We start from the raw sequence: 13,642 nt of genomic DNA, 5'->3' as shown, positions 1-13,642 counted from the left end.
AGATCGTGGAGCAGGCCAGGTGAACCAACTCAAACAACATCAAAAGCTGATATTCATCAAAAGAAGGTTTTGTTATCAGTTTGGTGGGATTACAAAGGAATTGTCTACTTTGAACTCTTACCACCCAACCGAACGATCAATTCTGATGTCTACATTGAACAACTAATGAAATTAAACAATGCAGTTGAAGAAAAGCAGCCCGAATTGACAAATCGAAAAGGTGTTGTATTCCATCATGACAATGCAAGGCCACACACATCTTTGATCACTCGGCAAAAATTAATGGAGCTTGGTTGGGATGTTTTGCCACATCCACCATATAGTCCTGACCTTGCACCATCTGATTACTTTTTGTTTCGATCTTTACAAAACTCCTTGAATGGTAAAAATTTCAATAATGATGATGATGTCAAATCGTACCTGATTCAGTTTTTTGCTAATAAAAACCAGAAGTTTTTTGAACGTGGGATTATGATGCTGCCTGAAAGATGGCAAGAGGTCATTGATCAAAATGGGCAATACATTACAGAATAAAGTTATTTAGTTCCATGAAAAAATTGTCTTTGATTTTCTTTAAAAAATCCGCAATTACTTAGCTGCCGACCCAATATGTCTCTCCATTTATTTTGTCTTTGAATTGGTTGTTCCCTTTACGTTCAAAATATGTCTCTCCATTTATTTTGTCTTTGAATTGGTTGTTCCCTTTAAACATAAATTTTACATGTAGAAATTGTATTCTGTAGTATTGATCCTGTGTGAGTGTGTGCGATCCCACCCCTTCCTTTAAGGCACACCTGCTGAGAGGCCGGCTCAGCACCTGCCACCCAGCCGCTTGTCCCCGCTCTGTCCTCAGGTGGACCACGCGGCAGCCGTCAAGGAGTACAGCCGCTCCTCAGCCGACCAGGAGGAGCCGCTGTCCCATGAGCTGCGGCCCTCAGCCGTGCTCAGCAGGACCATGGATTACCTGGTGACCCAGATCATGGACCAGAAGGAGGGCAGCCTGCGGGACTGGTATGACTTCCTGTGGAACCGCACGCGGGGCATACGGAAGGTATTGGCCTCTTCTGATTAGGAAGCTAGAAAAAGCATGTGAATTCCGAAGTGAAAGTGAGGGTTTTGTCGTTTGACTATTATATTTTATCTGTAAGAAAGTATACTATTATTTAAAATCATTACAGGTTCTTGTTAAAAGTGTTCTTTATGGGCTTTGTTTCAAATTGAAATATGAGAAATTCAGCTAATAAACATGGTTTCTCTAGTAGTTGATTCTCTGCATGGGAACATGTGCATGGGATCTGTGTCTGTGAAACATGCATGTAAGGTGTGTGTGCGTGCATGTGTAATATTCCCCTCTTGTGGCCAGGACATCACGCAGCAGCACCTTTGTGACCCCACGACGGTGTCCCTGATTGAGAAGTGTGCCCGGCTTCATATCCACTGTGCTCACTTCATGTGTGAGGAGCCCATGTCCTCCTTCGATGCCAAGATCAACAACGAGAACATGACCAAGTGCCTCCAGAGTCTGAAGGAGATGTACCAGGACCTGAGGAACAAGGGCGTGTTCTGCGTCAGCGAAGCCGAGTTCCAGGGCTACAATGTGCTGCTCAATCTCAACAAGGGGGACATCCTAAGGTGAATTATTTTATATATATATTTTATTGATTTTTACAGAGAGGAAGGGAGAGGAATAGAGAGCTAGAAACATCGATGAGAGAGAAACACCAATCAGCTGCCTCTTGCACACCTCCTACTGGGGGATGTGCCCGCAACCAAGGTACATGCCCTTGACCGGAATCGAACCTGGGATCCTTCAGTCCTCAGGCCGACGCTCTATCCACTGAGCCAAACAAGGAAATGGAAAGCAGGGTGTAAACAGGGAAAGAGCTATCAGGATTAGCAGTAGCTGTTAGTGCTGCCTTATGTCTGGTCCGTAATGCTGGGATGATAGTAAGAAACCTTGGCTGGACTCAGTCCCTTGACCTGAGCCACTGGGAGCAGATGGATGTGCGCTGACACCAGTACATCTAAAGTTGCTCCAAATCCGTCCTGGGAATAATTTCTTTTTGTCAACAAGAGGAAACAAGGAAGGAATGGGCCCGATGAGTAGAATAGGTGAGTGAACCAGGACAGCAATGCCCGGGGTGCCCTATCAGAGCTGTTAGCAATTTGCCATTATGACCCTCTTTCTCAGTATGGTTGAAATCTAGTTTTTTGTTTTTTTTTATCAGATCCTTTTTTATGGACTATATTGTCAAGTTAATCATATAAATTTCTAATCTCTTCTATTTCCTTTAATTAACAGAGAAGTACAACAGTTCCATCCGGCTGTTAGAAACTCCTCTGAGGTGAAATTTGCTGTTCAGGCTTTTGCTGCATTGAACAGTAATAATTTTGTGAGATTCTTCAAACTGGTCCAGTCAGCTTCTTATTTGAACGCTTGTCTTTTACATTGCTACTTTAATCAGGTGAGTAATGTCACTGTACTTGCAGAATTAGAAGAAAGTAGATTGTTATTTATGATATATAAATATATGTTGTTGTTAATCATTACCTGAGGATATTTTTTCCCTTGATTTTTTTTTTTTTTTTTTTGACAGAGTGGAAGGGAGGCAGGGAGAGGGGGAAGAGAGAGAGAGGAGAGAGACACGACATCAATCTGAGAGAGAAACATCAATTGGTTGCCTCCTACAGGAATCCTGACCAGGGCTGGAGATGGAATGTGCACCCCAGATACCTGCCCTCAGACTGGGAATTGAACCCACAACTCTTTAGTGTGCAGGCTAACACTCTAACCACTGAACATACCGGCTAGGCTAGGGGTGTCGAACTCAATCAGAGAAGGGGCCAAAATCTAAAATCCAGCCTAAATCGCGGGCCGAATGGTTTACTGAACAGTCATAAACTCTCATTGTGATGGAAATGCAGCGGAGTGCAGTGATGACAGCGCAGTGCGGGCCACATTGCAAGGCCTGGCGGGACGGATTTGGCCCGCGGGCCTTGTGTTTGACACATGTGGGCTAGGGCATTACTTATGACATTTAAGTGCTGCTTTCCATGAATGTTTCAGACAGGTCTGGGGCAGCCCCCCAGGGTCACTGGTGTAACCCCACTCTACAGGCGTTAACATCTTTGATCATTAAAGGCAATGAAAAATACTGTACTTACAGTTCAGATAAGAAAAACCTCTTTAGAGCCATGTACTTTATCTTCCCTGGGAAGCAAAAAACTGTAGTATAATGTCTCTAACTTAGAATTTCTCAGTGATATTAAATTTTTAGAGAGCCTGATGATGCTAAATGCATTTCAATAAATATGCCCCCGCAGCTGGTCGCCTCCCTCTGCAGGGTGACTGGCAGGTTGCTCGGCAAGGGCCCCCTTCCACCTTCCATTGGCACCACTTTGGCTGGCCTGGGGCCTGTGGGCTAGGGGCAGCTCCTGCATTGAGCGTCTGCCCCCTGGTGGTAGTGAGCATCATAGTGACGGTCGTTGCGCCATTCGGTTGACTTGCATGTTAGGCTTTTATTATATAGGATGTTCAAAATGGTCTCCTTTGCATGCTTTCCTGGGCATCTTCCACTGAGCAAATGGCCTTAGATCACTCAGCCTGGGACCCCTAATGGCAAGTTGCTGTCCAGAGGGAATGAGTTACAGCAGGAGTCCTGTCCCCGATGCCAGCCTTTCTGTGGTCCTGGGGCGACTTCTGTGATGGGCTTCTCCTTCCAGATCCGCAAGGATGCTCTCCGGGCACTCAACGTCGCCTATACCGTAAGCACCCAACGGTCCACCATCTTTCCCCTGGACAGCGTGGTGCGCATGCTGCTCTTCAGAGATTGCGAGGAGGCCACAGACTTCCTCAACTACCACGGGCTCACTGTTTCCGATGGGTAGGAGCTGAGGGTGAAACTGAAGGGTTTCTTTTTTCCTGTTTTGTCTGAACTCTGATAAAGGGCCGGGCAGTGCCATTGATGTACTGGGTCCTGCAGAGGGCGTGTTCATGTGCTGCCTCCCTGGTATACATAGTGAGGCTCAGAGTGGCGGGAGGATGTCCCCAGGTCACGTGCTGCTTGTCGGGTGATTGGGTTTAGACCCAGTTCTTTGTGGCTCCAAAATTAATGCTTTACAAGTTACTGAAGGACTTAAAGGTAAAGGTTGGGCCTCCTTATTCTGTCCCTTGAGGATGGCCTCTGCTGGCCACCCATGCTAGGCCACTGCCCAGCTCTGATGGCCCACACAGGTGCCAGTGGGCCAGGGCAGGGCTTCTCTGCTTGGAGTTTGAGTGTTTTGAGAACCTGATGAGGTCATGGACCTTCTCTCAGAAGATGGCATCATGATGTAAAACATGATAGGCACGCCCTGAGCTGGGTTTCCCAACCCCTCCCTCCAACTATGGCCTTTGTGCTGCCTGTAGTCCTTCCTCATGGAGATGTGGCAGCTTTGGAGGGAGCCAGGAGTGTGTATGTGCGGGGTTAACAGCTGGGCCAGGTGGCACCCATGTAGGCTGGCAGCAGTGGGCACTGCTCCCCTCCTGACTTCCATGTGGGCGGTTGGTGACTCCGTGACCTCAGGAGGGGGCTTCCCGCGTTGTTGCCGGCACTGGGCAGTGAAGGCTGGCCTCTCACCTGAGACATCTCTCTCTCTCTCTGGGTTCTTTGTGGCCTGGGTAGCTGTGTTGAGCTGAACCGGTCCTCGTTCTTGGAGCCAGAGGGGTTACCGAAGGCCAGGAAGTCGGTGTTCATTACCAGGAAGCTGATGGTGTCGGTGGGGGAAATTGTGAATGGGGGGCCGTTGCCCCCTGTCCCCCGGCATATCCCCGTGTGCAGCTTCAACTTCCAGAATAAGTACGTCGGGGAGAGCCTGGCTACGGACCTGCCTGTGGGCTCTCAGAGACCCGGCGTGGAGGCAGCAGGTGAGGGGAGCTGCAGCTGCGGGGAGGGAACCAGCTGCGTGTCCCTGTGGGAAGCCTCTGGGGAGCCAGAAGCACCTCTCTTGTTTTGGGGCCCAGATGGGGATGTTGGTTCAGTGCTCAGGTGTTTCACCCTGAGATTGGCCTGAAAGACTCTCTGGCATCACGTGCGTGCTTCTATCGTGAAGCTCAGGGAGGGTGGCCAGTCCTTATGTCCCTGGGGGGCCTGGAGGTTGTCCTTTGTGCCCACATGTGCCTGTTCTCTTCCAGGTGCGGGGAGAGGAGAGGAAGGTGGTCCTGAGGCGGACGCGTCCCCGCCTGCCCTCCTCCCGCAGCCGCTTCCCATCTTGGCCCCTGCACTGGCCTACCTGCCGCACCACCCGGCACCCACCCTGAGTGCGGCACCCGGCCTGTTCCAGCCCCCTGTGCCACCCCCTGTGCAGCCGGAGCCGCTTCCTGCAAAGCCGGAGCCTGTGTACTCTGACGCGGTAAGGAGTCTCCCAGCTCAGGCTCCGAGCAGCCTGTTACGCACAACACCCACCGGCACCTGATGTCTAGTCTGGCCATTGAATGTAGCCTGAACCCACTGTGGTGGTTGCACATGTGACCTTAGAGTGTTCTGAACTAGCCATGGCAGGTCTCCCTTTGGGACCTAGTCCACAAGCTTGAGTCTGTGTCTTAGGAGCCTGAGGGATGTTGAGTGGGTCTGTAGTTTGTTGCCTGTGTTCTTCTTTGAAAGGCCACTTTCAAGGTGGAACTTTGGCGAACGTGCTGAAGGGTGTTTATGGATGTAAAGCTGTTGATAAAATAAGTGTTGCCTGGTGTCGAGTGCTTCCTGTGCCAAGAGCTCTGCAGGCATGTGGTGTCCACGGTTGCTTTGACCCAGCATGCCTCTTTTACTTAATTTCATTGTGATTTTTGTGACTAGATATATTTGGTAAAGTCCTCCTGTGCCCCCATGTGTCTGCTTTGAATGGTGCTCAGTAAACCAGTGGACATGTTAACTAGGGACATGGGACCACGGGTAGCACCACATGCCCTCGGGCGGGCTTGTGATCAGGCCGGGCAGAGCCGGTCCACCTCAGGTTGTGGTACTTGGTCTCGCCACGTTTTGTTTGGACAGGCACTCAACACTACCCCACTCGGGATCACAGACCCCAAGCTGTTTGATGTGAGGGGGTGGCACCGGGGGCCTTCTGAAAGGCCATCCTCGTTCAAGCCTCCTCTGTTCATTAGCAGGAACTCGTCCCAGAAGCAGCATCGTGCCCCCATGAGGGTCGTTAAAACACCTTCAGACAATGTCCATTGACAAGGCCTTGATGGGGTTCCCGCCCAGGACCGGTTCCATGAGAACTCCGTGGCTCTGTGAAGGCCTTCAGTGCCTTTGGGCTGTGGAGTGAGGTTGTGAGGTTATAAGCCGGGTCTGGCTTGAGGCACTGTTGCTGCCGGCTCGCCTGACCCGCCGTCTGACCTCTCTAGGACCTGGCACAGGTGGTGGACGAGCTCATCCAGGAGGTCCTTCAGCAGGACTGTGAGGAGGTTGGTGCTGCGGGGGCGGCCTTCGCAGCCACGGCTCTGGGGTAAGTGCTCGGAAGCAGCCTGCACTCACTGGGACCACACTGTCTCTCCAGACACTCCCTCTCAGTCTTCAGCCGGAGATTGAGCTTCCCGTTGGTATAGGCTTGAATGTTGGTTCTGTTCTCTAGGTGGGTGTAATTCATGTTTCTGACCTTCTGTTTGTCATTGGCATGTAGTTTCCATTCATGTCTGCTTTTTGAGCACCAAGAAGTTTATTAAAGTTGTAAATTAAACTCTACTTTTCTTTAAACTTTAAATACAACTTAAAATTCTAATAAAGTGCCCTGACCGGTTTGGCTCAGTGGATAGAGTGTTGACCTGCGGACTGAGGGGGTCCCAGGTTCGATTCCAGCCAAGGACATGTGCTTGGGTTGCGGGCTTTATCCCCACTCGGGGGGTGTGCAGGAGGCAGCTGATCAATGATTATCTCTCATCATTGATGTTTCTATCTCTCTTTGTCCCTTTCTTCCTCTCTAAAATCAATAAAAATACTTTCTTAAAAATTCTAATAAAGTAAAAATTAGTTCATTCTCTATTAAATATGAAAAATACTAGAAGGAGACTTGACTTAAGGTGGTGAACACACAGTACAGTATACAGGTGACTTAGATGACTGATTACAGAATTGTATCCCTAAAATCAATATAATTTATTAACCAATATCTCTCCAATAAAGTCAATAAATTAATAAATATTCAGTTACCCCCCCTCCCCCAATGAAAAATACTCACTATAGCGCTGGCCAGTGTGACTCAGTGGTTGGAGCATCGGCCCATGCACTGAAGGGTCTCAAGTTCGATTACCAGTCAAGGGCACGTATCTGAGTTGCAGGGTGCGAGGGGAGGCAACCAATCGATGTGTCTCACATCAGTTTCTCTCTCTTCTGTCCCTCTATTCCCCTCCCCTCCCTACTCTCTTTCAAAAATCAATGGAAAAAATATCCTCGAGTGAGGAATAACAGCAATAACAACAAAACAAACAGCAAGAAACTAACTTAAAAAATCTTGGGTAACGTTTATTAAACATTTGAGTATTTTACTGTTTGCATTTTACATATGTCCTTAGACATTTAAAACTACAAACTGTATCTGCTTCTGTCTAATACTTCAGCAACTAGTCTTAATAAATTTAATCACAATCTGCTCTGGCCAGTGGCTCGTTGGTTAGTCCTGTTCACCACAAGGTTGTGGGTTTGACGATTCCTGGTTTGGATATATACCTAGGCTGTGGGTTTAATGTCAGTTTTGATAGATTTTATGTTCCTAACCATGGGTTTAATTTTTATGCTAAAAGCTAAATACGATTTTCCCCCTGCCAATGTTCAAAGTTTAGTTATGTGGTTAGCTTGGCATGATTTACTTAGAATTCTATCCGCTTTGCTCTGTCTAGTGTTTCCAATGCTGCTGTGGAGGAGTTGTTAGCAGCTGCTACCACAGGCATTTTGCAGCACATTGCAGCTGAAGAAATGACTGAGGAAAGGGAGCGGAAGGAGGAGGAGAGGCGGCAGGCTGAACAGGAGAGGTGAGTTGTCTCGTCCTTGGCGTGCACCTGGGGTCCGAGTGTGTGCACATAGCAGAGAACCTAACCGGCCTGGCATGCTCCTGCCACTGCTGTCCATTGCATCAGGCCTGAGGCCCACCCAGTGCGCTCATACACTTTGGCCCAGGGAGTGGATGGGTCCTGAGGCTACACCCACCTTGTAAGCAGCAGTGGGGGGAGGGTGGTGGCCAGTGGGGCTGGAGTGGGGGCAGCTGTGTGGTTTGTGTGGTGGGATCAGCAGGTTAGGCCTACGGACTTAGGCAGCACAACTCAAACCTCCACATGTGAGGTCTTGTAGTGAGATGCTGCTTATTTATTTATTTATTTTATTGATTTTTTTTACAGAGAGGAAGGGAAAGAGAGGGAGAGTTAGAAACATCGATGAGAGAGAGTCATCGATCAGCTGCCTCTTGCACACCCTCTACTGGAAATGTGCCTGGCATGCTCCTGCCATTGCTGTCCATTGCATCAGGCCCGAGGTACACGCCTTGACTGGAATCAAACCCGGGACCCTTCAGACCACAGGCTGACACTCTTATCCACTGAGCCAAACCGGTTTTGGCAATGCTGCTTATTTTTATTCTTAAACATTACCCTTGCTCTTTTTTTGTTTTAAACCCTTAGGTTGAAACAAGAAAGAGAACTGCTGTTAACTCAGATGAGTCGGGGCCTGGCTGCAGAGCTGACAGAGCTGGTGGTGATAGAATGTGTGAGGGAAACCTGCTCCCAGGAGCTGAAGTAAGTGAAGTGCTGGGTGCTGCAGAGAGGAGGGGTCTGGCAGGAGGCAGCAGGCTCCTTAGGCGCTGTGGGCAGGCTGCTGCAGCTCCCGCTTGCTGCGTTGCACTTTGGCAAGGAGCATACATGTCTTTTAATAGCCAAACACTAGAACCTTGTCCGTGTGTGTGTGTGTGTGTGTGTGTGGCCTCCAGAGAGGGCCTCCCTTTCACTGTTACCTTCATTTCGGACCCTGCCCTGGGCATGGGGATGTTTCAGCAAAAGAATTTACTGGTAGTCTCCATACCAAAGTAACATTAGTATTCCTGTAGTAAAAGATCCTTCTTCTATTCCACATGCTAAAATATTCCTTGGAGCTATCTCACTTAAGAACTTTGTTGGTTTCCATGCCAGGCTTAAGGGAAGACAGAGGTTCGGTTGTGCAGGGAAATCTGTCCTGATGCTTAAGCTCTCTGAGACAGCCTCGAAGGCGCCGGACTCTAGTCCTGATCACAGCTCCCAGTGCAGATGGGGAGCAGTCCTAGAAGCAGAATGTGTTCATTAACGTTTCCCTCTATTTATTGGGAATCTATTTCCGTATTTACTATAAGAGGCCTGACAGATGATGGATATCTGTCTGTTCTTAATCCCAGGAAGGGGTGTTAGGAATAAGGGAACCCAGGACTTGTGGATGGGCAGAGAACGTGCTGCTCTCCTTGGCTCCCGGAGGCTTGGCCTGCAGCTCACCCAAGAGGGTGGCTGTTGGAAATGAGCCTTGCCTATTGAAACTACTTTGATTTTTTGACTAAATAGATTTGGTAAAGTCCTCTCCACCCCTTGGTTGATAGAATTTTGTTGTACAAATCGCTTACAGATACTGGTTTATATGAGGGCCACCATGGTTTGACCACAGGCTGCCAGTTCTGTACTTGAGACACTTCCAATTGCAAACAGCAAATATTGCTGATGAGGGGATGTCTTAACGGTCATTTAAAAACTAACATTTCTAGCTATTGTTTTAAGATAAAGGTTTATTTCCAAGGGCCCCACTGGACCTGTAATCTAGTACCCTGTAATTTTGTTCTTTTTCTCTTATGCTTGTTGTGTGATACTCCTTTCCAAATGGCTATACCTTAAGTAAAATGAAAATCTTAAAGTTCCTCTTGCAGCAAGAATGTAATTCCATTTCAGTATAAAAGATATGGACTCTTGTATTTTTAAGGCAGGCCCTCTGTGTGTGTGTGGGCCCTGGTGTGGTGGCTCTCACACTGACGGCCCTGTTTCCTAGGAGTGCAGTGGAGACAGACCAGAGGGCCCGCATGGCCCGCTGCTCTGAGGAGGTGTGTGCCCACCTGGTGGTCTTGTTTCTCGGGGAGGAGATTTTCCAGACTGCAAAGGAGACCCTCCAGGAGCTGCAGTGCTACTGCAAGTATCTCCAGAGGTAAGTTCCGTGTTCTTACAGCTAAGTCCATGCACACAGGAGTCTTCTTACAAAGATCATACTTTCAGAAACGGACAGTTATACACACGCACCCATGTGTACACACACACACACGTTACACGTACTTTCGTAATAGGTATAAAGGGATAAGGAATTAGTTTGGGGAGGATTGTTCTGTATTTTGACTAATATTTAAAGGTTGCTTTTTCTCATTTACCCTTGCACTGTACACAGGGAGATGGCCACGAACAAACCAAGCCAATTATAGCTGTGTGCAAAACTTAATTTATAATGAAAGAAGACAATTCCTACAGAGATGTACACAACATACGAGCGGTGTACATTCAGATAGATTATTTTGGTCTTACGTATAGTAGCGTAAACCTAAAGAAAAGGAGAATAATGAACACTCAGCATAGTGGTTACTTTGGGAATAAGAGGGCATGTGACTAAGCAGCTTCCGTGGGCATCAGAGGCACTGCTTCTCAACTGGATGGAAGGATGTGGGTGTTTGATTCATCGTTAATCTCTAAACTGGGCATATATGTGTTACATACTTTGTATGGTGATTCAGTTCATGTAAAATTTAAAGTAAGTACTAGTGTCCTTGGCAGTTGCAGCCACATGAAAGGGAGCAGTGAGTCTCCATCTTCCTCCAGCTGCTTGTGCACCCACAGACACGTCTGTCCTTTCTGTAGTTCTTAGCACACCTGGGAGCGTGTTGCCAGCTCTGTGCCCAGTCATCCCTTCCTCCCATTTGCTAGGATAGGAGGTGGAGGCCTAACCACAGCAGCATGTCAGCTTTCCCAGTTGTTGCCAGTGGCACTTGTACATGGCCCCCCCTGGCCCTGTCGATGGACTTTCATGTGGATTTCTCTCTTTAGCCTCGACAAAGAGTATTGTAGTAACCATCTTGCCCACACAGTGCACACGTCCGGAGATGAAGTTCCATCAGTGGTGGTTGCTGGTCAAAGGGTCTGTGTATCTTGTATCCATATTGCCAAACTGGCCCTCCAGAGAGCCGTCCACATTAGCTTTAAGTTCAGTCACTTTTTTTTTTTTTTTTTTTGCTTACCACCATTCATTTGCTTCAGGCCTCTCCTATGCCTGAGTAGTTGTTTTTAAACTTTTTTCCCCTTGAGTTTTACTTCCGACTAATTTCTTAATTTCAGGGCTGTTGCTGAAAAAGACTGAACATATTGACAAAACTGTGTTCCTGTGTTAATGAGGCCGGAGCTCGTGTTTGCATCTGTCCCCGTGGTGAGCCTTTAGCACACGCGATGACGATGTGTTGGTGTGTCCCCAGGTGGAGGGAAGCTGTCGCAGCCCGGAAGAAGCTGAGGCGCCAGATGCGGGCCTTCCCCGCGGCGCCCTGCTGTGTGGATGTGAATGACCGGCTGACGGCACTGGTGCCCAGTGCAGAGTGTCCCATTGCCGAGGAGAACTTGGCCAAGGGCCTCCTGGACCTTGGCCACGCAGGGAAAGTGGGTATCTCCTGCACCAGGTCAGTGCTCAGCTTGCCACAGCGCCGCCTCCGTGCCCCCTGTCCACCGCTGTGTCGAGGGGGAGGATAGATGGCATCAGTGGACGTAGGACTGCACTTTTGCAGGTGTCTTTCCCACCAGTTCTGGACATGTGGTTGCTCTGTCTGCTTTGATTTATATGCCTTTTCCCCTTAAAACTTCCGGGTCCTGGTAATTGGATTTTGGTTGGAATCACCTTTTTTTTTTTTTGTCCTGAATTGAGAATACACCATGTCCATTCTCATTTGTGGAATCAGAGGTCCATGTGGACTCACTGCCACTCCTACTTCCTGTTTCCTATGCTTCCGGATTCTTGTGCTTCTTTGTCATTTCTGCCGGCTCCCTCTGTCTCCTGCAACAGCATTTTAGTGACTCCACCTCCCACCCTCCAGTCTCTCCTCATGGGGCTCCAGCTCCTGGGCCCCTTCGGCATGGCCTCCCTGCCATTCCTCCCAGTCACCCTGAGCATGTGCAGCTCCTCAGGGCCCTGCCCAGGTCTTCGCTTGGCTGTCCAGTGCCAGCCGGGCAGGGCTCGGCCTCTCAGGCCCAGTGGGAGCCCGGGGGAAGGCGGCATGGAGGGGCTGTGGCAGCACGCCGTCTGGGTCTCACGGTGTGCCTCATCTTTCCCTGGACGGTCACGGGACAGTCTCTCTGAAAACTGTCTCCAGGGTTTCATTTGGCTCCAACAAACTGGTTGCCTGGATTTCTGAGATCCTGTGTCTGCCTCTGTAAGTGGGTGGGCAATAGCGCTGCCCTGTCTCAGATGCTCTCTGTGGTCGCAGCACTCCTCTTTGACCCATGGCAGCCTGGGCACTGGCCTGGCCGCCTCCTGAAGTCATGGCTGTTTTGTTTGTCACCGCCTCCCCCCCAGACACACTCTCAGCACAGCCCCCTGCCCTCTGTTCTTCCCTGCTGCTCCCTCCTTGGTAATCTCTTTCTGTCCTTCACACTGACAACTCCCTCGTGCATCTCCGGCCGAGGCTCCTGTAGCCTGTGTTCCAGACTTCGGTATCCAATTCCCAACCCGATGTCAGATCTACTTTTCACCGAGCCTGCCCCACTCGGGGCCTTCCATGGAATGCCACCCTGTCTTCCTTGGGCTTGGGTCAGGCACCTGGGCTCAGGCCCATCATTCTAGAACACATGTGTCAAACACAAGGCCCGCGGGCCAAATCCGTCCCGCCAGGCCTTGCAGTGTGGCCCGCACCGCGCTGTCATCACTGCACTCCGCTGCGTTTCCATCACAATGACAGTTTATGACTGTTCAGTAAACCATTCAGCCCGCAATTTAGGCTGGATTTTAGATTTTGGCCCCTTCTCTGATTGAGTTCGACACCCCTATTCTAGAGCAATGCCCTCACTACCTCTGCTGCCAACCTATCTGTCTGCCAGCTTCTGCCCTTGACCTCTACACCCTGGAGTTCTCACCATCACAGTTGAGTCTGGTCACCTCATGCCTCTAGTTGACATCTTTGTGCTGCTCCCTGAGTCCTTGCATGGCTGCCCTTGCCTCCCCTTCCAAACCCCAACTGCTGTCTCTGTGTTCTCTGCACACAAGCCCACTCCTGCCTTGGCATGGCCACCTCCTCCCCCCCCTCCCCTGAAATTGTCATGCTGTTTCCCCTTCTTTCCGTTAGAAGTGACAGATTATCGCATATCACTTCTTTGACCGCCTTGTGTGAGACCACAGCATACCCATGCAGAGGCGTGTCTTTCCTCATGACAGCGGATGTTCTAAAGGGCAGGGATTTGCTCTGTTAACCACCGTCTCCCATGATTGACACATGGTATATAATTGATATCTGTGGAATGAACAGGTCTTTTGACTGACCCATTTATCAGAAAAAATTTCTTGGTCTCCTATTGCCACCAGTTACATTTACCGAAACCACCAGTGTAAGTACTTACTATGACGTTGAGCTGGCCTCACGTAGGCAGTGTTGT

At 49.3% G+C, this 13,642-nt stretch overlaps 1 protein-coding gene across 5 annotated transcripts in view; it reads left to right on the top strand.

Moving 5' to 3' along the window:
* LOC118724658 (minichromosome maintenance complex component 3 associated protein) overlaps positions 1–13,642 on the top strand; it is a 39,133-nt gene that overhangs the window by 11,572 nt on the left and 13,919 nt on the right. For all 5 annotated transcript variants that reach the window (XR_006742309.1, XM_036448220.2, XM_036448222.2 and 2 more), the window contains exons 8-18: positions 854–1,051; positions 1,364–1,632; positions 2,303–2,465; positions 3,724–3,884; positions 4,665–4,906; positions 5,174–5,391; positions 6,383–6,483; positions 7,871–8,002; positions 8,645–8,758; positions 10,023–10,175; positions 11,482–11,679. Coding sequence is in view for 4 of the 5 variants with exons in the window: in XM_036448220.2 (XP_036304113.1) it covers positions 854–1,051; positions 1,364–1,632; positions 2,303–2,465; positions 3,724–3,884; positions 4,665–4,906; positions 5,174–5,391; positions 6,383–6,483; positions 7,871–8,002; positions 8,645–8,758; positions 10,023–10,175; positions 11,482–11,679 (1,949 nt within the window). In the remaining variant the exon portion in view is untranslated. The remainder of the gene's footprint in view (positions 1–853; positions 1,052–1,363; positions 1,633–2,302; positions 2,466–3,723; positions 3,885–4,664; positions 4,907–5,173; positions 5,392–6,382; positions 6,484–7,870; positions 8,003–8,644; positions 8,759–10,022; positions 10,176–11,481; positions 11,680–13,642) is intronic.

The sequence above is a fragment of the Pipistrellus kuhlii genome, unplaced genomic scaffold (assembly GCF_014108245.1).
Source record: "Pipistrellus kuhlii isolate mPipKuh1 unplaced genomic scaffold, mPipKuh1.p scaffold_m20_p_2, whole genome shotgun sequence".
NCBI lineage: Eukaryota > Metazoa > Chordata > Mammalia > Chiroptera > Vespertilionidae > Pipistrellus > Pipistrellus kuhlii.
The sequence above is the reverse complement of the archived record's forward strand: the minus strand, read 5'-3'. Positions and strand labels throughout refer to the sequence as shown.